Source organism: Mus caroli, unplaced genomic scaffold, assembly GCF_978045245.1.
Source record: "Mus caroli unplaced genomic scaffold, Mus_caroli_1 scaffold_1, whole genome shotgun sequence".
Taxonomy (NCBI): domain Eukaryota; kingdom Metazoa; phylum Chordata; class Mammalia; order Rodentia; family Muridae; genus Mus; species Mus caroli.
The window spans coordinates 170,499,223-170,525,678 of NW_028227256.1; the positions used below are offsets into that span (position 1 = coordinate 170,499,223).

At 51.8% G+C, this 26,456-nt stretch overlaps 2 protein-coding genes and 1 long non-coding RNA gene across 5 annotated transcripts; 2 read left to right on the plus strand and 1 right to left on the minus strand.

Annotated features, from left to right (window-relative positions):
* Positions 1 to 1,078: 1,078 nt before the first annotated feature.
* On the minus strand, positions 1,079 to 10,359 carry LOC110289865 (uncharacterized). The gene is made up of 3 exons (XR_002377376.2): positions 10,262 to 10,359; positions 1,558 to 1,676; positions 1,079 to 1,179 (listed from the first exon to the last, which is right to left on the minus strand). It is a non-coding gene; the product is annotated as an uncharacterized LOC110289865 (long non-coding RNA).
* On the plus strand, positions 2,364 to 5,446 carry Slamf9 (SLAM family member 9). The gene is given in 5 exon segments (XM_021156261.3): positions 2,364 to 2,564; positions 3,153 to 3,455; positions 3,458 to 3,487; positions 4,227 to 4,499; positions 5,076 to 5,446. Coding segments are annotated over 5 exon segments (1,002 nt in total). The 5' UTR covers positions 2,364 to 2,368; the 3' UTR covers positions 5,276 to 5,446.
* Igsf9 (immunoglobulin superfamily member 9) lies at positions 8,714 to 25,832 on the plus strand. 3 transcript variants are annotated; one of them, XM_021156230.3, is made up of 21 exons: positions 8,714 to 9,279; positions 11,300 to 11,565; positions 11,799 to 11,987; positions 16,524 to 16,676; positions 17,292 to 17,446; positions 17,658 to 17,775; positions 18,594 to 18,735; positions 18,844 to 18,989; positions 19,080 to 19,222; positions 20,470 to 20,610; positions 21,077 to 21,193; positions 21,385 to 21,535; positions 21,735 to 21,858; positions 22,090 to 22,265; positions 22,535 to 22,785; positions 22,984 to 23,068; positions 23,160 to 23,336; positions 23,577 to 23,619; positions 23,866 to 24,726; positions 24,985 to 25,112; positions 25,345 to 25,832. In XM_021156230.3, the coding sequence occupies exons 2-21, from the start codon at positions 11,508 to 11,510 to the stop codon at positions 25,524 to 25,526; spliced, it is 3,540 nt and encodes a 1,179-aa protein (XP_021011889.1). In that variant the 5' UTR covers positions 8,714 to 9,279; positions 11,300 to 11,507; the 3' UTR covers positions 25,527 to 25,832. The 3 variants fall into 3 exon arrangements, with proteins under 3 accessions (XP_021011889.1, XP_021011896.1, XP_021011881.1); XM_021156237.3 differs by having other exon boundaries at positions 8,714 to 8,888; XM_021156222.3 differs by lacking the exon at positions 8,714 to 9,279 and adding an exon at positions 9,357 to 9,449.
* The last annotated feature ends 624 nt before the right edge of the window (positions 25,833 to 26,456 follow it).

Here is a 26,456-nt window from a genome sequence, read left to right on the forward strand (position 1 = left end):
TTAAAGAACCACCATACTGATTTACATAGTGACTCAAATTAATTTACATTTCCACTAGTTTCAGTTCTACTTCTAGTTTCATTTCTGTTATTGTGATAAAATATCCTAACAGAAAGAAACTTGGAGAAAAAACAGGTTTTTGTTTGTTTGTTTGTTTTGTTTTGTTTTGTTTTTGTAATTTTTTTTGTAGCTCATGATTCCAGGATTCAGTCTATCAAAGCAGGGAAAACAGTATCAGGAGCCTGAGAAGATCACATCAGACTAACAAGAAATGAATACATACATGGCTAGTCAATCACACATGCAGTCAAGAGCAGAGGGAACCGAATACATGAATGCTTGCTTCTTTGCCTGTGCTTATTTCTTATACAGTTCAGGACCTCTGCCTAGGGAATGGTGCTGCCTACAGTGGGCTGGATTCTCATATGTCAGTCAACCCCAGAGACATACCCACAAGCTAACTCAGTGTAGACCATCCTTCATTGAGACCCTTTTCCAAGAGATTCTACATTGTATCAAGTAAATATGTAACATAAAGCAAACCATCCATCTCTCTACCAAGAGTGTACATAGGATAAAGGCTCCTCTTCTGAGGAAAGTTTTTCTTACCTTAATTCTATATAATCCTTCTCAAATCTGATTTTCTCTATATCATTGATCAACATTGATAATCTGAATGGTTTAAAATCTTTCCATGACATTAACAACTCTAATTTACACCCTTCTTTAAATTACTGTCATTATTATTGTTGTTTTCTTTTTGAGACAGTGTCTCACTATGTAGCCCTGGCTGGCCTGGAACTCAGAGGAATCCACCTACCTCTGTAGCTGTCTTCAGCCACCCCAGAAGAGGGCATCAGCTCTTATTACGGATGGTTGTGAGCCACTATGTGATTGCTGGAGGATTGCTCTGAGTGTTGGTATTAAAAGGTATGTGCCACTATTCTTGACCTGAAACAGTATTTTAAGAGAGAATCAGCCTTATCTTGCTGTCTAGTCAGAGGGTTTATGTGATGTCCCTCTCAATTCATGTCACAACAACAACAAAAACAAAAAACAAATTCACATAGTTTCTGGAACACTTGATATACTGCCAGTGGAGGAGGATGTCCTCAAATTCTTTGCAGTAAGAACCCTCTTAGGTGGCACCAATCTTGTCTTCCAGATGGAACAGTACATCTTCAAAAGACAAAGTGAGAGGATTTACGTTAAAACAAAACAAACAAACAAACAAAAACCTGAGGAGGAGCTGAGAGATGCTGCTGCTGACAGCTCCAGCCATTCCTGGCATTGGGAACCCTGCTGATGTCAACTTCATTGCCTCCAGGAACCCCTGGGGCCAGCTAGCTGTGCTGACTTTTGCTCCTGTAAAAGACTTTCATTACTCAAACTAAGAGGACTTCAGGAAGTGATGGCTTTTGCTAGTCACCAATCCCAGAGCTGACCCCCAGCCCATCACAAAGGTGTCTTATGTCAACCTGTCTGCCGTTGCTCTGTGTAACACACATTCTCCTCAGTACTATTGACATTGACATTTCATGCAACAAGGGTACTCACCCAGTGAATCCTACTTGGTGGATGTTGGCTTGGGAAGTTCTGCACACATGTGGCACCATCTCTGGGGAGCACCCATAGTTCTCATCAGGTCATGTCTAATCTCTACTCCTATAGGGAGCCTGAAGAGACGGAGAAGGAAAAGCAAGTGTAGCTGAAAAGGCCGCGACTACGAAAATCTGTCAGTGTGGAAGGGCTATACCTGCTCCTGAGTTCACTGCTCCTTGGCCAAGGTGGCAGACTGGAGGTTTGCAGGTGTCTTCTGTGCCCAACCAGAAGTTCCCAGTGAAGACTTGATGTTCAGACACTCCGGGGACTAGTCTGCACCACTCATGCCACTGAATCAGATGGCACTAGCACTGAGTGGTCAAAACTGTTTGCAGACACCAGGCAAAGCAGAAAGGTGGATGGAAGACAGCATCACAAATGGGAATACAAATAGCTTTAAATAGAAGACTTCCCACGCTCATCTTTTCTAATGCCATGAAGATGCGTTTAGCAGGGGCTAGGAACAGTGAAACATAACAGAGGAAATAAAAGATAGACTCTCTCAGGGGAGATAAAGATCACAGCAGCATAGAAAATACTGAGGGGGTGGGCGAGAGTGTTCAGAGGGCCGACAGCTGGGTAGCGCGAAGCGCATGCATATGTGATTTCTACGGGATCTGGGCATGCAGCTTGCTGGAGATAGAAAAGTCAAAGTCTGTATTAGGAAGTGAGATTTGGGGGATGGGCAATCTGAGACAGTGGCTTACATCACCTGACTGTTAGACGGAGGAGAGGCGTCTTTCCATGAGGGCCAGGGAGGAATTTAATGTGTAAAGAGGAAGTTGGAGGGAGAATTATTTCCCTCTCTCCTTCCTGCCAGTGTCAACCAGTCATTCTGCCTCTATGGACCCCTTACCAGCTTGTGTTTCCACAGCCTAGTCAGCTGACCAAGTCACTCTTCCCAGGCAAGAGCTCCGATATGGGGGCCCTTCTATGGTCACTCCTGCTGCTGCTTCAGGAAGGTGAGTGGCTCCCTGCTTCTGTATAAGACTGTCTTTATATCCTCTGTTCTACTTGGCCTTAGGCTGGCAAGACCCTTCCTTTGGGGATGAATGTGTCAGCCCTTCTGTTGATGGGCACCAAAGGCTGATTGTGACTCGCTCTGCAATAAACATGTGTGTGCATGTATCACTGTTGTACGTTAATGTGGATTGTGCTGAGTGCATACCTAGATGTGATGTAGCTGAATCTCAGGCTAGGTTGGGGGAATTTCTACTCTGAACTCCAAGGAGTGGGTTATGGCCTCTGAGCAGGATGAGAGAGGATATCTGGGTGACATGTATGGGGTTGCAGTTCCAGGACAAAAAAGAAGGGAAATGGTGAAGAGATAAATGGGGACCATCTCTTCCCCTCCCCGGGCCCACCCCCTCCCAGATCCCCGATCAACTCAGGTGCAGTGGAAATCTAGAACTACAAGAGGTAGCTAGAGAGCCCTACGATGGTGCATGAAGCTAGAGAAGGTGCTCAGAGGCAGATGAGTCATAGCTATTCTGTTACCTAACTGCAGCCACCAAGAGATATCGGCCAGGCTGTATGCATCTCTTTTTCAGCCAAAGGGTTTTCTGGAGATGATGAGGATCTTGAGGAAGTGGCTGGTGTCCTTCAAGAGTCTATCAGCCTCTCTCTGGAAATACCATCCAATGAAGAAATTAAGCACATAGACTGGCTCTTTCAAAACAACATTGCCATTGTGAAGCCAGGCAAAAATGGACAGCCAGCCGTTATCATGGCAGTGGATCCTCGCTACCGGGACAGAGTGAGCATCTCTGAGTCCAGCTACTCCCTGCATATTAGCAATCTGACCTGGGAAGACTCAGGGCTTTACAACGCCCAAGTCAACTTGAAGACATCCCAGTCACGAAGTCTTACCATCTCCGTGTCTACCGTGAGTTTAAGACTCCCTTTATTCTGGCTTTCCTGAGCTTGGCATGGAAGCTCCGGAGCTGAGGTAAGCCTTAAGAGGCTGAAACTGGAAGGCAGACTGCTTGTAGTGTGGTCTCTTCCAGTGCCTGAGCTTCAGCCACAGGGAGAATGAACAGGAACAAGGAGGCATTGGGCACTGAGGCTGTTTCCATGGAGGTGCCCAAAGCAGTAAGAAAGATAAAGATGGTATATAGAACATTAAAGGGCTCTTTTTCACCAAGGAGATTGCTCTAGATAAACAGCTCTCGAAGCCTTTATCCCCCTGAGTGGTTTGAGGATTAATAAACATTTTTTCCCTACTTGAAACAAAATTTCTTCACCTGCCACACTGAATCTACTTTGGGTCTTGGAGAGATGGTTACAATGTAAAGGTCTTTGGGAGGGGGAGGGGTGATACTATACTGTGTAATCAGTGAGATAGAAGAGGATTTGAAGGTAAGAGGGTGTAAAGCTAAGAGAGTGATGTCAGAAGGTACCAGGGCTGGGTATCTGTCTCAGCAGATCCTCAGGACCCGGCAACCACAATTTATGCGGTTGTTTTATTTGGTTTTGCTTATTTATTGCTTGAGTAAATAATAATAAATCATATTATAATAAATAATAAATACCTCTCAAGATAGCAAGAATACCCAAGGCTTGAGAGACTAGGAAAACAGACCCAACTCAGGAATGTTCAATGGGTCTGTTTTCTTCTCTTTTAGGGAGGCTGTCAAAGCCCCACATCACTGTGAACTCTAACATCTCAGAGGAAGGTGTCTGTAATATATCTCTGATGTGCTCCATAGAGAGAGCAGGCATGGACGTGACCTACATCTGGCTTCCATCACAGGACAGCACTAACACATCCCATGAAGGCTCTGTCCTCAGTACATCCTGGAGGCCTGGTGACAAAGCTCCTTCCTATACTTGCAGGGTCAGCAACCCCGTCAGCAAAATCAGTTCCCGTCGCATCTCTGTTGGGTCCTTCTGTGCAGGTACCAAAGCCCAAGACACCATTCCTGAGCCTGTGCAAGTCCTGTGCCTTCGAACACTACCTCTTTCTCTCTACCATGCCTGTAACTTTTTTTTTTTTTAAGATTTACTTATTATATGTAAGAACACTGTAGCTGTCTTCAGCCACCCCAGAAGAGGGCATCAGCTCTTATTACGGATGGTTGTGAGCCACTATGTGATTGCTGGGATTTGAACTCAGGACCTATGGAAGAGCAGTCAGTGCTCTTAACTGCTGAGCCATCTCTCTAGATGTTTTAAGGAACATACCAGGACTCTAGATCATAATACTCTCCTGCAGATGCTTGCCACTGGATCGGGGAGTGTCTCCAGTTTGTCAATTGCTCTGGATTTCCAGGGGACTCTTCTGTGCTTGGCTTGAGACTGATAGCTCGATTTCAGTCCTTGAGCGTCTGTGCACAGAACAGGTATTTCTAGAAACATTTGCCACAAGATGTGAGCTATTAACCCAAGAGCCTTTCTGAGAAGCTCAAGGTAGATATCTGTCCACTAAAATCACCACTCTTCTACTGAACATCTTCCCTTTCTTCCTATCCCAGATCCTGGATATCCGGAGAAGCCTTCAATGTTCTGCTTCCTGCTTAAGAGCTTGTTCCTTCTCCTACTCTTGGCAATTCTAACTGTGGGACTTTGCCTCTTCCGAGCCCAGAAAAGCTATGAGGTGCCAAGGGTGAGGAAACTCAAGAGAAACCGAATCAAACTGAGGAAGAAGGGGAAGTCTGGCCCTACTCCCGTCTGATTGGCTTTTGGGGTCCTCTTCTGAGCTTTGTTTCAGGCTCTAGGGAAATTCTCTGGGGGACTGGTGGGATTGGGGATCAGAGTTCAACATCTAAAAGGGCAAAATTCCCTGAGAGACACCATCTGGAAATAAAGTCAAGTCCCTACCCCTATGGGGCACCTGTGCTTGATGCTTCTGTTTGCACTGGGCAGTCCAGGAAAAATCTGTTTCCCACCCTTCCTACCTGTCTCGGCATTTTTACTGAAGCCCATGGCCTTCTCCGGCTTGCCTCTGGGTGGGGAAATGAGTCTATTAGAGTGAAATGTTTGTTTGTGCTGCATGCATCCTGTCTTTTTTTTTTTTTAATTGATTGATTTACTGACATTTCAAATGTTTCCCCCTTTCCTGGTTTCCCCTCTGGAAACCCCCTATCCCATCCCTCTTCTCCCTGCTTCTATGTGGGTGCTCCCCTACCCACCCACCCACTCCTGTCTCTCTGCCCTGGCATTCCCCTACACTGGGGCATTGAGCCTTCATAGGACCAAGGGCCTCTCTTCCCACTGATGCTGGACAAGGCCATCCTATGTTATATATGCGGCTGGGGCCATGGGTTGCTCCATGTGTACTCTTTTCAACCTAAGTCTTATATACTCTAAACTACACAGAGAGACTTTCTCAGCTAATTGAACTTGTGAGTCCTAAATGATAGCAGTTCATTTAGAACTCTGCATAAGTGTTACATCTAAGACTCTTTGCTTTCCTGCTCTGTCTTTATTCTGGCTGCAAATTTAACTCCTACCCAGTGTACCAAGTCTACATAGAACCCGTCTCACTAGAAGGTGGAAGGGTCCCCTGCTCAGTCCTTCTCTGGGTTATAGTTGAGCTTGGTGATCTCTGTCATCTTCCTGATGCCAGCTACTCTGAGCCCTGCTGCTGACCTGGTAGAAGTGACAACTTGCTGGATCCATTGCCAAGATCTTGGATTCTTGACTTTCAGTTAAGGCTGACACTGTTTAGCTGGGTGTGGTGGTGCACACCTTTAATCTCAGCATTTAGGAGGCAGAGGCAGGCAGATCTCTGAGTTCAAGGCCAGTTCGGTCTACAATTGAATTCCAGGATATTCAGGGGGCTACACAGAGAGACCCTGTCTGAGTTGATGGGCCTTCTGATTAGAATTTTGGGTCAATGTAGAGCTCGTTGGCTCTTGCTTTTTTCCATAGCTCTAGATCTGACATGCTGATCACATACTTTTCCCCAAATCAGATCGTATGTATTTTACTTAGGCGGCTGCCAGGGTTCAGGGGAGGAGCAGGTTTAAGAGAAACTACTTAATCCATAGGACAGGGTGAGTAATAAATAAATCAATGGAGGTGACTGATATAAGATACACCAAGGAGGGAACTGGGTGAGATCTCAGGAGATTTTGGGTTCGCTCTGTCATTTCCCCTGGTCTGGGATACTGTGTTTATCCATCATCCACTGAGCCGTAGTTCAATTCTACAAAGACCACATAATCGAAAGGAAGACATAGGTGTAGTAGCTTCTTGAAGTTCGTATGTTTCCACCAAGTTGGTATGGGCTGGGATCCCTGCAGAGCCTTGGAAGAGGTACCTGAGGGGTAGGTAAAGAGCCATGAGGCAGGATGTCTTTCCTGTCTTTGAGGAGGATGCTGCTCTCCAAAGTGTCTTCCAAGAGTAAGAACAGGAAGTCTCTGGTATAGGAAGATGCATCGGGGGACCATGGAGTCCAAGGGTACCTGGCCTTCAGGAAAGCAGGGCACATGATCGGACTACTAGGGCAATCTAAGAGGAGGCTCTTCAAGGAGTCGGAGACAGATTCAGAAGCCAAGTCCATGTGCACAAAGAACATCTTCCCTGGGTTTCTGTGAAGGAGATGGGATCTCTTGGAACTTATGTGTAGAGGTTGAAAAACTAGCCCCCAATGCACTCCTAAGACGGTAAACTGATATTCTAAGGGCCAGGACTCTTGTCTCTCTAGAAAACAGTCCTTGGGCCGAGGCTGGTCATCTGGGTCTCCTTTAGGTTCTGACCAGTCTGTCTTCAATAAAGGTCTATAACTTCAACTTCTGTCATAGCAGGTGCCACTGCAAGGTGAGGGTCTGCCTGGGAAAACCACTTGGTATCCATTTTTTTTTTCACAGAGAGGGACAGCCCATGTCTCATGTCTTTTAGGAGTTGGCATACATAGAGAAACAAATCGTCCCTGTGTGACTTGTCCAGGGATCTCCCTGCAGTTGGCAGAACCCTTTCTTCTCAGAGCCAATCTTTGGACAGAGAAAGCCCAAAACAGCCTGGAAAAACAGGCTGAAACCTGGAAGCAAGTGTAGCCTCGGAAGCCAGGATAGTAACGTGGCAGTATGTTGTAAGACACTCTTACTTGCCATTTGGAATAGGTGAATGCAAACTGCCACCATGGTTCTTGCCATGATGATAATGGACTAAACCTCCGAACGGTATGGCAGCCCCGATGAAATATTCTCCTTTATAAGAGTTGCTGTGGTCATGGCGCCTCTTCACAGCACTGCAAACACTACCTAAGACAGGGGTAGTAGGAAAGACCTGCTTCTGCTCCAGCCTCCTTGCCCCTAGTACAAGTTCTTACTGTGGCTCAAAACACCCGGGCACTCACACTTAGAAGAATAGTCCACTTTCAGGACTTACTAGAGATGGAAGGCCAACCTCAGCACTGGGATCGGATCTGTGTGCTTAAAATCTCCCCTAAGGGTTCGCTCCCGACCATGATTTCAATATGAGTTTTACGGGAGTCAGACTGTGGCAAGGACAGTACTATGTTGCTACCATGGGGGGCTTCTGGAGGAACTCACTTGGGGCATAAATCTAGACAATTTCACATGAATTTGGTGGGAAAGCAAATTGCAAGCCTGCACCCCTACAGCAGATTTCTGAGGGCAGCTTTATTTCTGCCTGTGGATGCAGTGTCCAAGGGGTGACGACGTGGCTGCCGGTGCTGAGGAGCGCGTAGGGAGCATCTGTTTTCTAGTAGTGACTTCCGCTGGATCTGAACGCGGGTCCTGAATGTGCCTAGCTGGGAAATCTTGGGCAAGTTCCTCCGTCTGGTCTGGCCGCTGTTTTCTCACTAATAAAGGGAGCTGCACCCACTTCGCGGGGTCTCAGCGCAGATTACACGAGCGATAAAGTAAGCCATGCTCCTACCCCAGGATCTGGCACCCTGCAAGCATCAGATACTCCGTCCATTCTCTTTCGATCTACGCTGTCAGGGTGCCTGTCAGTCATTTCTCCCCCCCCCCCGCCCCCCCCCCCCAAGGCTTATTTCTCTAGGTTGTTGGTGCTAGAAGCTCTGGCAGCCCCAACCTAGGAGCTCAGCCTTCAGCAAGCTACACACAAGGGAGGAGCCTGAGCAAAAGCTGGGAGCTCGCCAACACAGACAGGTATTTCCAGTCCAGCGAGAGGAAATGGGTGGGGGTGGGGATAAAGATAGAAGAGGTGATCAGATGGGCCCCAGACTTGGGTGGATCCCCAGGGAGGGGGCGGGGAGTCGTGCTTTCCTCCAAGTGCTCCTGCCGCTGGCTCAGATTTCAACCTTCGATGCCTCCTTTGTGGCACGCTTGTTCAGAAAGGGGAGAAGGCCACAGGTAGGTTATAAAGGAAGGAGGGCATGCAAGCAGCCTGCAAAGTAGGTAGGCTCCTGCGGTCCTAGGTGCACCGATCTGTCTGACCCATTAGTCCCTCTGACGCGAGGCGGGAAGCGGCGATCAGCCTTTCCCCGCTTAGTTGTACAGAGCTCCACGAGGGGGCGACCAGAGCCCACGTGCGACCGCGTCCTTCTCTCTCGAAACTACAACTCCCAGGCGGCTCGGGGGTCCCGCCCGCCTTGCTCGGCCTCTGTTGGCTCCAATTGGTCGCCGCGGGAGGGGGATTGGCGGTCTCCAGGGCGACGGGAGGCGCTCGGGGCATCTAAGGCGGGGAGGCGGGTCCGCCCCCTATTGTGTGGCTGCGAGAGCAGAGCTGTGCTGTGCAGAGCAGGTGAGGGTGGGGGTGTCCTGGAGGGTAGAAATGGGGTGCCGACGGGGACAAGGGGAGCAGCGTGGAGTTATGGGGGAAAAGGGGGAAGCGGGAGAGCTCTAGAGAGAAGTGAAATTACCTGGGGGAGCAGAACTAGGGTAGTTCTGGAAGCGAAGTGGAATTACTGATGGGTAAGCGGGGGTTCCCCGAGATCTGGAAGAGTATTAGAGGTAATGTAGGGGGAGTTCTTGGCGGGTTCCAAAAGAAAGGTGTTCCAGGAGCCAGAGAATGCGAGGGAAAAGAGAATTGTTGTGGTAGACTATCAGAAGTGTATTGTGGGCTGAGCTGGGGAGGATAGGGGGGTAGGGGATTCCCGGGAGAGCGGGGTTGGGGGGTTGGGGGGTTGGGGGGAGGGCAAATGGGGAATTCTGGAGGAGGCCAAGCAGGAGTGCGAAGACCTGCTGCAATTGGAGATTAGTGTGTGAGAAGCTGGAATTTTGCAGACACTGTGAAAAGTGTATGACTGGGATGGGAGTCTTGGGAGAAAGGAGGAGTGCTGGATGGGAAGACCGAAAGGACCGAGGACGGATGGGGAGGAGGAGTTGGAAGGGTTCCAGGAAAAGTGGGGTAAAATCTGGGGATGCCTTGGTCACCAGGCATTCTTGGTAGAATCACCAAGATTCTTGGTAGAGCCAGAAAAGAATGGCTTCTATATGGTACAATTTGAAGGCTTTCTAGGGAAATCCGGGAGAGCTGGCTGGGTGCAGCAGAAGGCAAGGGGATTACCAGGAGGCAGGCATACGGGGACATGATGCAGAGAGGCAGGGATGATACTGCCCTGTGGAGGGTATTCTGCAGACACTGCTGAATTGTGGGAGGCCAGGAAGAGGGTGGAGGCCGCAGAGCAGAGTCCACCTGGGTTTGCCAGGCCCAGGTCAGGGCCCTTTGGTCCTTTGTGACTGCCTTAGACGCTGAGGGGGTGGTGCTGGTTGGGAGTGCCTACCTTCTACGCTCCAGGGTTCTTTTTGTGTTGTGGGGACTCCAAAGCATGTTTGTTTTCTTCCAGATCAGGCCTTTAGGGTTAGGGAAGGAAGGGCCTGGCAAATCCTGGTACCCCCAGGATACTAGAGGAGGAGTGTGTGGGAGTAATTAGGGTGAAGCACTAAGTCAGGGTGTCTGGCAGCATCATAAAGAAAGTGGCTACAGCTGCCAGCCCCGGATCTATCTGTCCAGACCTGGAGGATGCTACCTCCCTCTCCCAATCCCCCAGCCTCCAGCAGGTGGGGAAGACAAGCTCCTCCTCTCCCAAGCCCCTGACTCACTCACTGCCAGAAGCAGTGTGGACTGAGTGGAGACAGGCTCCAGGGCTCCCCACAGAGAATGGGGAATGGGGCCAGGAAAGGGGTGTGGGTAAGGGGCTAGATTCTATCTTAGATTTTCTCTAGACTAGCTATCTGTTTCTGCTTAAGAGCTTTAGGATCCTCACTGGTTGGACCAGGAGAGAAAGAGGGAGAGGGAGGGAGAGGGAGAGAATATGCTATTTGTTGCTTTGTTGATATCAGGAGGAAGGAAAAGGTTGAGGGTCTAGTCTGTGATGGTCTTCATCTCCAGGACTTTCCTGATAAATCCTTTTCCTCTTGTGTGAGGAACCCCTAGTTCTCTTTGCTCACTTTGCTAAGGACACTGTAACACTTGCCAGGCATTCCCAGAATTCTCTTGCTTTTCCTAGGATCCATGTCCTTAACCTGTGCAGCCTCCACCAGACAGCACCCTCATGCTCTCTGATGTTCCCATCCTAGCTTTAATCCCAGGGCTTTCAGATCTCTGGTTTGGGAGCTAGGAGCGTGGCTGTGGTAGAGTCTGGCGGGAATGAAGCCCTAGAGTTGATCTCCAGCAGTGCCACCCAAAAGATCCCTCTGGTCTCTGTGCGGGTCCCTTTCTTACCCTCCTTTTTAGTTCCCTGTGCCTTGCTTGACCAGGGCGTTGTTCTGTGCTCCTCCTCTGACCAACTCTGTTACATTGCCTTATATTTTGCATTTAGATCTGGTGGCCCTCCAGACAGGAACAGCTCCCTCGGGTGTTGAGTGAGCTAGGCACCAACTGGAAGAGTGAGAGCTGAAACGGGTTGCCTGAGGCGGATCAGAACTCGACTGATGCTCTCTGGGATTGCCGGGCAGCGGACATTCCTCCGGCCCCTCCATCTGGGCTCCTGTGGATAGGAGGGGCCGGGCAAGCAGGCCAGCTGGGCTATGATTTGGTGTCTCCGTCTGACCGTCCTCAGCCTGATCATCAGCCAGGGGGCTGACGGTGAGCCAGACCCCAGGGAACCAACAACTCTGTGTTACCCCGGGATATGACTTCCGCAAGGGGTTATCTGTGAGAATTTGAGTGTAGGAGAGGGCTAGGGCTGGCTCAGAGAGGTTGGGGTTTCCCCCAATCGTGCAAAGTCTTAAGAAAACTTGAGAGATGTTGATGTCGCCTTCCCCCTCCCGCATCTCATTTTGATCCCTTGCTGTTCCCTCGTGCTACCCACCTCATAGGTCGAAGGAAGCCTGAGGTGGTCTCTGTGGTGGGCCGGGCTGGGGAGAGTGCAGTGCTGGGCTGTGACTTGCTGCCTCCAGCTGGCCGCCCCCCTCTGCATGTCATCGAGTGGCTGCGCTTTGGATTCCTGCTTCCCATCTTCATCCAGTTCGGCCTCTACTCTCCCCGAATTGACCCCGATTACGTGGGTAAGAGTTGTCCTTAGGTGGGAGGGGGAGTGTCGCCAACAGAAGGTGGGCTGAGTAGGCTGCTCTGTGCCCTCTCCGATCTCATCTCCTGCTCTGCTGCTCTGACTGCTTAGCAAGCATGGCCCTGCTATCCCCCCCCCCCCATCGTCGTGCTCATCCATTGAGGGATTGACTCATTTGTTTATACACGATGCATGCACACATTAGAGCTCTGCTCTTTTAGCTATGGATGGCGTGTTGCATGGGAGACGCGACAGCTGTATTTCAAGTATCCATCCTAACTTGCTGGTTGTTTGACCCTCATCTCATGCAACCTTCCAGACTCCATCTTGATCCTCTAGAGTTTGCCCCACTCAACCCTATGCTCGTCTCTGGATCTACTATCTGCCACTCTATGTCATCCCCTTCCCTGCCGACCAGAATGCCAGTTTGGAGGTTCCAGGCTTTTAGGGAGTGGGCTAAAGGGACAGCAGAGTGGGTAGGGATGTGGGCTCTTTGGGTATGAGGAGCATAGACTGATTCTGAGCTGCAGAGAGCATGGACACAGACAGGGGTTACTGGAGCAGACTCCAGTTCAGTTCCCCAAAGGTATAGGCATAGATAGGATGGGATGGGTCTCTGTTTCCAGAGGCTACAGTAGAGGCATACTGTATGGGTCTCCCTGGAGTCTTCTACTGCACCCTAGCTTGTTCTTAATACTGGATGGAGCCTTAATCTGAGCGACTTACTACTATAACGTCTCAGAGTGCCTGTGGGAGGCCCTAACGATGGATTTGGGCTGCTGGGCAAGAAAGAGATGGTGTTTTATTTTCAGAACTGAAACCCAGAAAAGGCCACCTGGGAAGATGTTGTTGGGGTACCTTTTCTGCCTCTGGTTTGAATCCTGAGGGAAATCTTGGGATTGGCTGAGCTGAGAGAGGAGGAGGTGCTGGCAGGTGCCCGCCCGCAGGAGAGAGTTTATTTTCAAACTGGGGGCAGTTATTGGCAAACAGCCTACTCGGGAGTGTGTGTGTCTACACAAGCCCTGGGGACTTGATGAAAGGGGGCCCCAATTAGCAGAAGGAGAGAGAATTGGTACAGGCACAGCCGGCCTTCCTGTCTGTGCCTGCCTGTGCCCAGGGGGCTTTGGCTGCGGGGCTAAAGAAGGACAAATTCAAATTATTGCCAGGCTGAGGCAAGGCAGGGGTTGGGTAGGGGGAGTGGAGGAGAGGTGGAAAGGGCTTTCCTTCAGACTCCACCTGGGAGACGTGGGACTCTGCCTTTGCCCCAGCATCAGTCGGCTCTGGGCTCTGAGCAGACAAGCTAAGAGATGGCTAACTCCCTGTCTACCTGTGGATCTTCTCTAGCCTGCAAACCTTTGTGTTTCCGCCCCACTTCTAGCCTTTGTTCCCAATCCTGCCCCTGAGTGGCCTGTAGCTCCTGAGCAGCCACAAGGGTCCTGCTTTGGTGAAGACCCCAGAGGGAGGCCTCTAAGCCCATTAACCCTTTATTGCTTCATAGTTCAGAAGGGGCCTCTCTGGCCTTTGTGCAGGGGACTCACAATTGCAGTTGCTAAGCAACAGGAGGTGGAGGTTGCCGAGGACAATGCTGTTCTGTCATAAACCCTGTGGGCAAGTGGAGGGGAGATGGCCTGGGACCGCCATGAATGCGGTGACCTAGAATATGGGGGATTCGTAGCCCTGGGACCCACACTGAAGGCAAAGCTGGTTTTGGGGGCTCTAGAAGCTGTGGGGTAGAGGATCCTGGATATGTAAATTAGTAAGGAAGTGGTCAAAGGCAATATAGAGAGATCTAGGACTGCTAGATTGAATCAGCTACTATATTTAAAGCATTTAGCATAGCATTTGGGTGGTGTGAAAGGAATTGGGGACAGGCAGTGTCTGAATCTGTGAGACTGGCGTTTGGACTGTGTCTCCTGGGAGTTTCAGGGATGTCCCAGCAAAGCAGGTGGACTTGTGCTTTCTGACGGCACTAAGTTGCTTTGTTGCTTGGTGAATCAGTTCTGATTGTTCCGAGCTGACTCTACTAATCTCCCCTTTCTGTCTTTGATCCTTCCACGCTGTCTGCCTCGCTACATCATCCCAGAAGGTCTCCTCATGCCCCTGGCTTCATAGTGCAGTATGTGGGCACAATCACAGTTGTGATTTGAACTTCGGTTGTGGACGGACGTACACTTGTCTGTGTTCATGGTTACATTTAGTGTGGGCTTCTTGCCTTTTCAGAGCCCGAGAGATCAGACTCTTTCCTTTTCAGGCGCTGCATGTAGGCAGGTCTGATATCCCTTAGGTTTGGCCTTGTAGGTAGAGGGCAGGTCTATAGGAGGTGTGTTCAGGACGCAGGAAGTCACAGGACTGCCACTCTGGTCACCTTGTTTTGAAACACTGCAGCTTTTTCTGGACCTCCTAGGGAAGTTGGTTTGTACAACGTGCTGCCCCGAGTATTCTGGCTAACGGACATGAGGATTGTTAGCTGGTGACATTTCCTGAATGGAATCAGAGATTGTTCTCAGTGCCCTGAACATCAGTGGATTCTAATGGCAGCGTTCAGCGGAGAACGCTCTGCCTTGGTGGACCCGGCTTGATCTCCTAATAGCTGCGTGATTTTGGAAAGAAGTTTAACGTCAGTGCCTTCATCGGTGATGGATGTTGGGGAGGATTAAATATGGTGACAGTGTCTAATATTACACAGCTCGTCTTCAGTGCTCAGCCTTTCTGTCTTCTCTCTGGAGCTCAGAGATCACCATGATGAAAGTGCCTATCTTGTGGGACCTGGAGGAGGCTGTGGTCTGGGCTCTGCTCGGCTCCGTGGTCTGGCAGAGTAAGGTGAATGAGGAATCCTGCAGGTTTGAGGAAGGGTATTCTGTTAAATATTTACCTGGGTGGGCCATTTTTATCTCCTGGGTGGGGATTATACACCTAGCCTTATAAGTAGGCCCACCCATTCTAAAGAAGCCACACCCCAGGGACTAACTGAGCGATCACTGACCACTAAGCTCAGTAGCTACCCTAGATCTATGACTCTCATCTTTCCCGTGGCTTCAAGGAGCACACAGGCTGAGTTTCTGGCCACCCTAGAAGTAGAGTGGAAACAACTTGGAGGAGTGGGTAATACCGAGGATTTCTACTGTCACTGTCAGGGATGGCTGGGGTGGGCCGAGTGCTGAACAGGTACATCATCTGGGAGTTATATTTGCCTGTCCTGTGAATTTTAGAAAATACCACTCGTTCACACCAAAGGGCAAAGTGAAGATGGGCAACAGCTAAGTGTAGCGGGTACAGAGCCACTGGATAACCCTGGTGAGAGACACTGCGGGGCTCTAAGGTGGAAGATGGCAGGGAGGGAAATACTAATTCTTAGGAGGTGGGATCTGCAAGATGTAACAAGTCAGTAAATGGCAGACGGTGACAGGAATCCAGGTTGAGCCAGGCTCCTCTTCGGGCAGCCTGATGCATGGTGGTCGGTGCAGTTCACTGATGTAGAAGAAGAAACGGAGGTGATACGTTATCAGATGAGGGGTGGGGCCCAGATTGAGTGTAGGCTTCTGGTTTCGAAGATGCATCTTACTTATTCGTGTAACAGACTTTATGCAAGCCTCCAGCGGTGCCAGGTGCTACACACCTCCCCTGCATCATCTCCTGCCTTCCACCCCATCCCAGTTTCTCCCTCTCTTATTTTGACTGAGGAAACTGAAATTGACAGGTTGAGTAACTTGCTCAAAGGAGCATGTGGCTGAGCTGGACTTGAGCCTGGGTACTTTGGGGCTGCCAAGCAAACACCTTACTCACGTAGACTGCACTGCTAGGGATGTTTCAGGCTGTCAGGGTGCCAGGTTCCCTCAGAGGAGGGTCCTGAGGGACTGGGCGAGCACATCTCAGTCAGCCTAGTGGTCTGCTATGGATGCTGGGAACGAAAGGTCTTTTTTGTGCTGTGGTGTGTGGCTTTGTGGGGCTGCATGTGGTCAGTCAGCTGGGGCGTAGAGGGGCTGGGCTGGGCTGGGCTGGGGAGGCTGCTGACGCTGCTGCCTGCCTGGGTTGGACTCTGGCCACTCTAAGACGCTTAGGCCGCTGATAATAGCTCTGGGAGATTACAGGCTTTGGTAGATGAGGTATGGGTCCCTGGGAGGGCCCCAAACACGGCTAGCGATTTCAGGGACAGAGTCCTCTAAAAGCAGAAGTATCCCCAGAGAAGTTATATCTTGGTCTTAAAAAGTACCTCAGGGATGGTGAATCTTGTAGGAGACCAAATGCTGGTTCTTCGCTCCTTCCTCGAACAGTCCGGGAAATACAGAGTATTTCAGCACAACATTTGGTCCACTCAAGAAGCCTTGAGTTTTTCTGGTCTGGTCTGGGTCTCAGCTAAACATAGCATTCTGCCCTCAATGGCCTCATTTCCTTCTGCTGCTCTGGAGGCCCTCACTCTTGGATGACAGACCTATTCTCAACCTCTGGGAATGGCCAGTGTGACCAGGACTGGAAGGCTTTTACAGAGCCCCTTCCTTTATTCAGCACCCTTGATTCAGGACTTCCCTCCTCACAGGACGAGTCCGGCTGCAGACAGGAGCATCTCTCCAGATTGAGGGGCTCCGGGTGGAAGACCAGGGTTGGTACGAGTGCCGTGTGCTCTTCCTGGACCAACACAGCCCTGAACAGGATTTTGCCAACGGCTCCTGGGTGCACCTGACAGTCAATTGTATGAAGTTGGGGAGCAGGTGGTGATGGGAGGGGGGAGAATGTGGTAGTGAAGGGAATGAGCGAGTACTGTGCCCTACCCATCCTGGCATGTGCTCACCATGCTAGCTCATTTACGGCTTTTTTCTTACCTCTGCCCTCCCTCACGCCCTCAGTTCTTCAGATAAAATCCAATCAGCCCATAGGCTCTGAGTCGGGAACTTTCACTCCTTGGTCAAGGTCATAGTTAAGGTATATTGGGCCCTGAATGATGCAGCTCACCCGTGCATAGTTTCTCCCTCTCCACTAAAAGGGAGGCAGTTGTAATCGTTCCCATTTCATAGGTGAGACTGAGGCAGAGAATCAGGTAGAGGCAGCGTGTGATGAGTCTAAGACCCGCCCCTTCTGATTCCCAGACTGCCCTGGGCACTCAGCTCTCCCCCCTAGCTCTCAGCATGCAGCCTGTGTTCAGCGTGTAGCAGTGTTGGGATGGTCCTGGCAGACAGGTGACCCTGGGCTAGTATTCCTGTGTACCCCGGGAGCCTCCAGCTCTGAGAGGAGTTCTCCGTGGCTTTTGAACTCTGCTTTGTGGGATGATAGCCTTTCTGGCAGCCCCTGATGCCTCTTTCCCTCACAGCGCCCCCTCAGTTCCAGGAGACACCTCCCTTAGTTCTAGAAGTGAAGGAGCTGGAGGCGGTTACCTTGCGCTGTGTGGCCCGTGGCAGCCCTCAGCCTTATGTGACTTGGAAATTCCGAGGACAAGACCTTGGCAAGGGCCAGGGTCAGGTGCAAGTGAGTGGGTCAGCTGGATTGGGAGGACCAAAGGGGAAGAAGGCAGGAGAGGAACAGAAGCCAAGCCCGGGGATGGGTCGGAGGAGGGAGGGGTTTTCCATCGGCTTCCCCGAGGTTGAGGTGCTGTCTCCCTCTGCTGGCCAGCTCTGGAACTTCAGGGTCTGAGGCTGACCAAACAGGAAGGGCTTTTCCTTAAAGACTCCTTACTTAGGTGCAGAATGGAACACTGTGGATCCGTCGGGTGGAGCGAGGCAGCGCTGGAGACTACACCTGTCAAGCCTCCAGCTCCGAGGGCAGCATCACCCACGCCACCCAGCTGTTGGTGCTAGGTGCACTTTGGTGGAAGGGCAGGGGAACCGGGCCACCTATAGTAGAAGACATGATCTCTACGGGGGTGGGTGGTGGTGGGGAGTGAGGGGGTGAGTACACGGAAGATTGGGAGGAGGCTCATATTTGAGGGACCCCTGTAGGGTGAGAGAAAGGATGAAGAAACGGTCAGCTTAGTGCCCAGCAGTGCATTACAGTGGAAAGGAAGGGGTGCTAAGGGTTAGCCCATGAATCGTGGGACCCTCCTGAGTCCTGGTTTTGTGATCTCAAAAAAACAGAGGTTCCTAGCAACCTCTCCCAGGACTTTGACATATCGCCCATGTGTGCTGAGCTCTTCCTTTTGGAAGGAAAGGCAAATGAAGCACGCAAGGCAGACATCCATCTTCATAGCGCCTGTGGGCAAGAACCAATTAATTGATGACCCACTGCAGTATCGTTCTCCTTGGTACTTGAGAAGTACAGCCCTGGGTAATACAGTTAAAGCCAGAGACCCTGACATGAGGAAGGCCCACCAGGAAGTCTCACCTCCCTTTCTGACCTCCTTGGACCCTCCTGCACATACAGTTTCTCAGCAGAAGAAATCAGGGTGGGTAGGCTTACCTGCCATGCCTCGTGAAACAGGGCAGACTTGGAAAAGCGAGTGGCCTCTGGAACAGGATGGGCTTTTATCACACATTCCAATTCGGGTCCTTAAGGTCCTGTAGCAACTTGGCCCATGACTACAAAGGGCAGAACCAGGAAGAGGTGTAGAAAGGCCCCGAGGGTTCTGGGAATTCCGGAATGGGCTGAGGACACCTTTCTACCTTGGTACTTCTCCCAGGACCCCCTGTCATTGTGGTGCCCCCCAGCAACTGTACAGTCAACTCCTCTCAGGATGTTTCCTTGGCCTGCCGAGCTGAGGCATACCCTGCTAACCTCACCTACAGCTGGTTCCAGGATGGTGTCAATGTCTTCCATATCAGGTAGGACAACCTATCTCTTGGGTAGTGGAGGCAGGGGATTGATGGGTAGTCTCTGGGAGTGCTCCTTGTCTAAGGACTAGGTTCCTCTTCACACATACCATATTGCAGCCGCTTACAGTCTCGAGTGCGCATCCTGGTAGATGGGAGCCTGTGGCTACAAGCCACTCAGCCTGATGATGCCGGCCACTATACCTGTGTTCCCAGCAATGGTTTTCTGCATCCACCCTCAGCTTCTGCCTATCTCACTGTGCTCTGTAAGTCCCCATGCTCCTTCCCCAGCCTGCTCCTTTGCACTGAGACAGACTGATGACCTTGTCCTCCAACTTGTCTCTGCATTCTTCCAGACCCAGCCCAGGTGACAGTCATGCCTCCCGAGACACCCCTGCCCACTGGCATGCGGGGGGTGATCCGGTGTCCGGTTCGTGCTAATCCCCCACTACTGTTTGTCACCTGGACCAAAGACGGACAGGCCTTGCAGCTGGACAAGGTACAGGCTTGTGACAGGGGATGAAGGTCTTGGCTAGGTGTTGTTTTTGTCAGAGGGCCAGCTGCAGCTCAGTGGGAGGCTGAGTTTAATTCAGCGCTATGGTTGGGAAACATGTTTCTTACCAGATGCCAGTGTTAGGCAGTGACTGTGGAGGTGAGGCGAAGAAGTATCCATTTCTCCAGAAGAAGTGTCCATCCTTGGAGTGTTGCCTTGAGGCAGAGCTGCCACAGAGACTCTGCTGTCGGGCCAGGGAAGGAACAAGGCTTTTGTTTTTAGGTCCGGTTGAGGATAGACCAGTAACAGGTCCTGGGCCTTTGGTGAGGTGGTAGGTCTTGAAGAGTGAGCTGTCATTCCATGCAGAAATCCCTTTGCAGAGGCCGGCCACTGTACAGTGTGCTGACGAAGTGATGAATCGGGCAGTGAGGGGGAGCCGCAGCTGGCACCTGTAAGGACTTGAGAGGTGTAGAAAAGGCTGGAAAGACAGGTTGTGTCCTAGAGGAAGAACTGCGTGCCAGCTTAACATGACCTCATTCCGAGTTGATTGGGATCTTTTGTTTGTCTGAGGAGACTATCAATTCTTTGAGGCATCGTGTCTTTCCAACTGAGAGTCTCTGGGGCTGTAAAGTTGTAGCATTGGGTGAATGTGCCATTGAAAGTTTCAAAAAAAAAAAATCAGCAGTGAATTTTGGCGGTGGTGTTGTGGTGTTAGGACTGTGGTTAGGAGTTGTTAGGAGCAGAGCCCCAAGGCTGTGAAGCGGCCAGTGTGAGTCCAGGTGAACGGTTACTCAGTCTGAACCAGAGAGGGCCTGAAAACAAGGCAAGACAGAGCCAAAGCTTTCCTGCTCGGTCCAGAATGACAGACAAGTTAGATGCAGAGAGTGAGGGGCCACACTTCATCTAGGAGAAGGGGAGGCTTTCTTATAGAAGTGGATTGGGAGATGCAGAACTTAGCAATGGAGTGCCGAGAGGGACAGTCAGAGTATCCACATGGCTCAACTTGAGGGAAGCCGTTCACACTATTCTCTGGGAGTGACACCGAGCTGTGTTGTCACAGTCTCACATCCCCTGATGGAACAGACAGAAGTGGAAGACCAGAATCCAGAGAGAGGGTCAGGCCAAGACCCAGAGCCGATGGGTTGATTTCCTGAAAAGAGTTTCCTGTCTCTCCTCTTCTCTCGAGTTGCCTCTCCCCACCCCAGCTTTACCTCTGTTAAGTTTCTCTATTTGTCATTTCCTCTGCCCTCTAGTTCCCTGGCTGGTCCCTGGGCCCAGAAGGTTCCCTCATCATTGCCCTGGGGAATGAGGATGCCTTGGGAGAATACTCCTGCACCCCCTACAACAGTCTTGGTACTGCTGGACCCTCCCCTGTGACCCGGGTGCTGCTCAAGGTGAGGCTCACAGCAAACCTGCTGTGGTATGGCCAGGTGGCTGAATGTGTGTTCTGAACCATGTCGGCAGGGTGGAGTGAGGCAGAGAGCTGTGGGAGGGGCTCCTACCGTCTGTTTCTTGCAGTAGTCATAGCAACAGCCAGCAGAATACACAGAGATGATACTGGGCAGTAGGACATCAGTCACGCACACATTCACGAAATGAGATATCTGTCTCGTCTCAGTCCCACAGGGAATAGAGCAAAGGGGAGAGAGAGAGGATGATCTGTAGAGCTATCTCAGAGAGTCCTGCTCCAGCCCGCCATTACCCAGCAGTCCTACCTGCTGGGGGCAAAGACACAGAACTAAGAGATGGAGAAGGAGACTAAGACATTATGACAGGCACCTGGGAATGGGGGACAGCAAAGCTTAGAGGTGGAAGAGAGGCTGTGAAAGAGGCCCCTCCCAATACAGATCTGGCCTGCAGGCTCCCCCGGCTTTTATAGACCAGCCCAAGGAAGAATATTTCCAAGAAGTAGGGCGGGAGCTACTCATCCCGTGCTCCGCCCGGGGAGACCCTCCTCCTATTGTCTCTTGGGCCAAGGTAAGGCTCCCTGGTCCTGACTCAGCTCTACCTGGGTCCGTGCCCACTCTTTCCCTGGCTGTGTTTTTGGAAAGGAGGTTCAGGCTGTCACAGGCAACATGGGGAGGGGCACAGGTTACTTGGAGAGATGAGTGGCCCCCTTGGTGAGGGGTGGCTGCCTGTGTCTTCAGGGCTGACCAGTGGTTCTGTAGGTGGGCCGGGGGCTGCAGGGCCAGGCCCAGGTGGACAGCAACAACAGCCTCGTCCTTCGACCCCTGACCAAGGAGGCCCAGGGACGATGGGAATGCAGCGCCAGCAATGCTGTAGCCCATGTGACCACTTCTACCAATGTATACGTGCTAGGTTAGTGGCCCGGGAGTGGGCTGGGGCTGGGGAGCTACAGGAAGATGGGAGTATTGTTTTTTGGGGGGGTGTATAGATGGGGTTTGTGGGTATGGGATTCCCCTAAGGTAATGGGTGGAGAAGAAAATCTCCAACTACTCTTCCTTAGCCCTACCTCAGGGTCCTGATCACCCTCCCTCCCTCCATTCCCCCTACCCAGGCACCAGCCCCCATGTCGTCACCAATGTGTCTGTGGTACCTTTACCCAAGGGTGCCAATGTCTCTTGGGAGCCTGGCTTTGATGGTGGCTATCTGCAGAGATTCAGTGTCTGGTATACCCCACTGTGAGTGATCCGTTCCTGACTTCACCCTGGACCTACCTGGCCCTCTGCCCTTTCTCCCATCCCTCTCTATGCCTAGCCACATGCTAGCTCTCTGGCTCATTTTCATAGATTTTTAACATTCAGGGCTGAGGTTCTGAGACTGTGGTGGTTGAGCAGAGGGGTGAGGTTGGCTCTCTGGACCCCACACCATCCCAATCTTCCTTGCTGATGAGATCTTCCTATATCCCCCAGAGCCAAGCGTCCTGACCGAGCCCACCATGACTGGGTATCTCTGGCTGTGCCTATCGGGGCTACACACCTCCTAGTGCCAGGGCTGCAGGCTCACGCGCAGTATCAGTTCAGTGTCCTTGCTCAGAATAAGCTGGGCAGTGGGCCCTTCAGTGAGATTGTCCTATCTATACCAGAAGGTAAGAGGTCCCCAGCTCTGTCGGACCAGAAAAGGATGAAGAAGTGCAGGATGCATGGGATGGGTGGGGAAGGGCAGGATGGATGGGAAGGCCTGGGGGATGGGGCAGAGATGCTGAGCAGCTTGGGGTTCAAATAGGATACAGAAATGCTATAGCAGAATATGTGGGTATTTGGGGTTGGGGAATGACAGGGTGGAGGGACAGGATGCAGGACTCTGAGACTCCCAACCCTCCTATCCCTCACTTGTCTGTCTCCCTGTTCTATTTAGGGCTTCCGACCACACCGGCTGCCCCTGGGCTTCCTCCAACAGAGATACCACCTCCCCTGTCCCCTCCTAGAGGTTTGGTGGCAGTGAGGACACCCCGGGGGGTACTTCTGCATTGGGATCCCCCAGAACTCATCCCTGGGAGACTGGATGGCTACATCCTGGAGGGACGGCAAGGCTCCCAAAGCTGGGAGATCCTGGACCAAAGTGTGGCGGGCACAGAAATCCAGCTGCTTGTGCCTGGCCTCATCAAGGTGCGTGCTGGAGGCAACATAGCGAGGGAAGGGCCAGTCTCCTCTTCTTTCCGAATTCCGTCTTCTCATCTTGACTTGGCCATTTTCACCTCCTGTCCTACCTCATTCTTACCTCCCAACTGCAGTCTTCACAAAAGGGACTATGGTGGGCAGTGCTGGTCCTGATCTGCTCCATGGCCCTCCACCTCTAATTCCCAGGACGTTCTCTATGAGTTTCGCCTCGTGGCCTTTGCTGATAGCTACGTCAGTGACCCCAGCAACGTAGCTAACATCTCCACTTCTGGTGAGAACCCAGTGTGGGGAGGGTGAAAGTTGCTGGGGGTCCTATGAGGATTCTCCGCCCACTGATCCTCTCGCCCCGTCCCTTTGCCCAGGCCTGGAGGTGTACCCCTCCCGCACACAGCTACCAGGTCTCCTGCCCCAGCCTGTATTGGCTGGTGTTGTGGGTGGAGTCTGCTTCTTGGGCGTGGCGGTCCTTGTGAGCATCCTAGCTGCCTGCCTGATGAATCGGCGCAGGGCTGCCCGACGCCACCGAAAACGTCTGCGCCAGGGTAGGTGCCATCACTCGCCTTACCTAGGCTGCACTTTCCCTTCCACCCTCATCACCGGGGTCCTGAGGTACTCCTAGGCCACTTGAAGGGTTGGCCACCCACCAGCTGTCTGTCCCTTTTGCATGGTCCTGGAGCAGCATCCTTCCTTTCCTGTTAGTTGGGAATGGGGTTGAGGGTTACATTCCCCGGGGCTGGGGAGGCTCTTTACCCAGATCACTTGCTGCTCTCCCGTCCTTACAGATCCACCTCTGATCTTCTCTCCACGTGGGAAGTCAGGCTCACAGTAAGTCCCTTTACCTTTTGTGGCTAACTCCTATCTTCCCACCGCTTCCCATGTTTACCTTCAGACGAAATTGGAAATTCAAGGGAAGTGGGAATAAGCGTGTGTTGACCCCCAGGACTAGTGCTATACCGTTCCTCTTCCACGCCCACCACCTGGCCCTGCCTGCCCTTGCTTGCTCTCCCTAGCTCTGCCCTGTTGTGCGACAAACCTCACAAAGCCAGACCCCAATCTTCTGTCCTTCTTCAGCTCTGCTCCTGGCTCAGGCAGCCCTGACAGCGTGACCAAGTTCAAGCTCCAAGGCTCCCCAGTTCCCAGCCTACGCCAGAGTCTGCTCTGGGGGGAGCCTGCCCGACCGCCTAGCCCTCACCCGGATTCTCCACTTGGCCGGGGACCCTTACCATTAGAGCCCATTTGCAGGGGCCCAGATGGGCGCTTTGTGATGGGACCCACTGTGGCCCCCTCACAAGAAAAGTTATGTCTGGAGCGCTCAGAACCTCGGACCTCAGCTAAACGCTTGGCCCAGTCCTTTGACTGTAGCAGTAGCAGCCCCAGTGGGGTCCCACAACCCCTCTGCATTACAGACATCAGCCCTGTGGGGCAGCCTCTTGCAGCCGTGCCTAGCCCCCTACCAGGTCCAGGACCCCTGCTCCAGTACCTGAGCCTACCCTTCTTCCGAGAGATGAATGTGGACGGGGACTGGCCACCTCTTGAGGAGCCCACGCCAGCTCCGCCTCCAGATTTCATGGATAGTCAGCCCTGCCCCACCTCATCTTTCCTTCCACCACCTGACTCACCTCCTGCAAATCTCAAGGCAGTGCTTCCTGGGACACTGATGGGGGTCGGGGTCTCCTCAGAGCCCCCTTACACAGCTTTGGCTGATTGGACTCTGAGGGAGAGGGTCTTGCCGGGCCTTCTTTCTGCTGCCCCTCGTGGTAGCCTCACCAGCCAGAGCAGTGGGAGGGGCAGTGCTTCCTTCCTGCGCCCTCCCTCCACAGCCCCCTCCGCAGGGGGAAGCTACCTCAGTCCAGCTCCAGGAGACACAAGCAGCTGGGCCAGTGGCCCCGAAAGGTGGCCCCGAAGGGAGCATGTGGTGACAGTCAGCAAAAGGTAAAGGCAGTAGCCACTCATTCTTGCCCAGGCCCTCCACCCTGCCCTGTCATTCCAGATCACCGCTATCCCCACCCCCATACTCTTCCCCTTCCATTGTTCACTCCCACCCTGAGACCAGAAGACCCCTTATCTTGGAAGTTCTGCTGAGGTCCGGGAAGTGAAATCTGCTTTAGAGGACCCTTGGTTTGGTTCACACTTTTCTGGTTACCGGCTACTCCTCTGCCCACGTTTCCCACCTGTCCTTTATAACAACAGGAGGAACACCTCTGTGGATGAGAACTATGAATGGGACTCGGAATTCCCAGGGGACATGGAGCTGCTAGAGACCTGGCATCCAGGCTTGGCCAGTTCTCGGTCCCATCCTGAACTTGAGCCAGAGTTAGGTATGTGGCCCTCTAAGCTGGCTGTGCTCTCCCACACCCGCCCTCCCATGCTCTGAGCTGGTCTATTTGTTTCCCAGGCAATTCCTGAGTCTCAGGCTCCCTGCCCTGCAGCGTCTCTTGTTCCCTAGGCTCCCTGTGCTGCACGCAAAGGCCCTTTGGAGCCTCAGGACTCAGCTCTTCAGCCAGTGAGTCACGGCATCTCTTCTCACACAGTCCTGTCTTCCCCTTGAAGGTGTCAAGACTCCAGAGGAGAGCTGTCTCCTGAACCCAACCCACGCTGCCGGCCCTGAGGCCCGCTGTGCTGCCCTTCGCGAGGAATTCCTAGCTTTCCGCCGACGCAGGGATGCTACCAGGGCCCGGCTACCAGCCTATCAGCAGTCCATCTCTTACCCTGAACAGGCTACTCTGCTATGAGCCCGCTTAGCATATGTGGATTTGCAAAGGAGACCAAGACTTTGGCTCCAAGCTGGGGCACTGCCCCTACCTCTCTGTGTCATAGACCCTGATGGTGGCCTGGTGGTAGGCTTGAGTGAGCTTGGTATAGAGTGGATGTGTTGACTTTTTAATTGAGTCTGGGAGCTGAACAGGGATGTGTGTGTGTGTGTGTGTGTGTGTGTGTGTGTGCGCGCGCACACGTGCACACGTGCGAGTGGTGTTTATGGTGTGGGTGCAGGTTTCTTTTTTTAAAAACAGGTGGATAATAAATGTCTGAAAACCGTTTCTCTGTCACCTCTCTTTGTGTCCCTGGATATGTACAGAGAGGGTTCTGAATGGGACACGTCATTCAAGGAAAAAAAAGTTGTTGAGTGCCCAGTAGAGATCGGCTGTTAGGCCAGAAGCCATGAGAAAATAGAGAAATCACTGGGATAATGCCTTTGTCCTTGGGGAGTTCTCGCTAGTCACTGAGGCCAACTACGCTCTGTGATAAAGCTGTAAGCTGGTTATCACATTGGCACAAAGAGTTCAGTTTGAGTCAATATTTAGTAAATACTTAAAACATGTGGGGATTCCTGGGACACTCACAGGAGACTGCTCAGAGTTCTTTCCATGTGCCGTCCACCGCCCGGAGTTTATTTTGTAGACTGGGCACGGCAACTAAAGCCAAAGGTACTTTTGTAATTGATCAGAAGCCACACAAGCAGGTAACAGGCAGAGCAGGTGACGTGGCAGTGAAGGAAACCCACTTACGGGCAGAGGAACACCCTAAAGGCACAGGGGACTGAAACTTGACATTCTGTGGGTCTGAGTGGGACTTTGGGGAATAGAGAAGTCAAAGGTCAGGGTGGAACTGGCTGTTGTTCTTTTAAATATCAGGCTCAACGGGGGACTCCATCACGTGAAGAA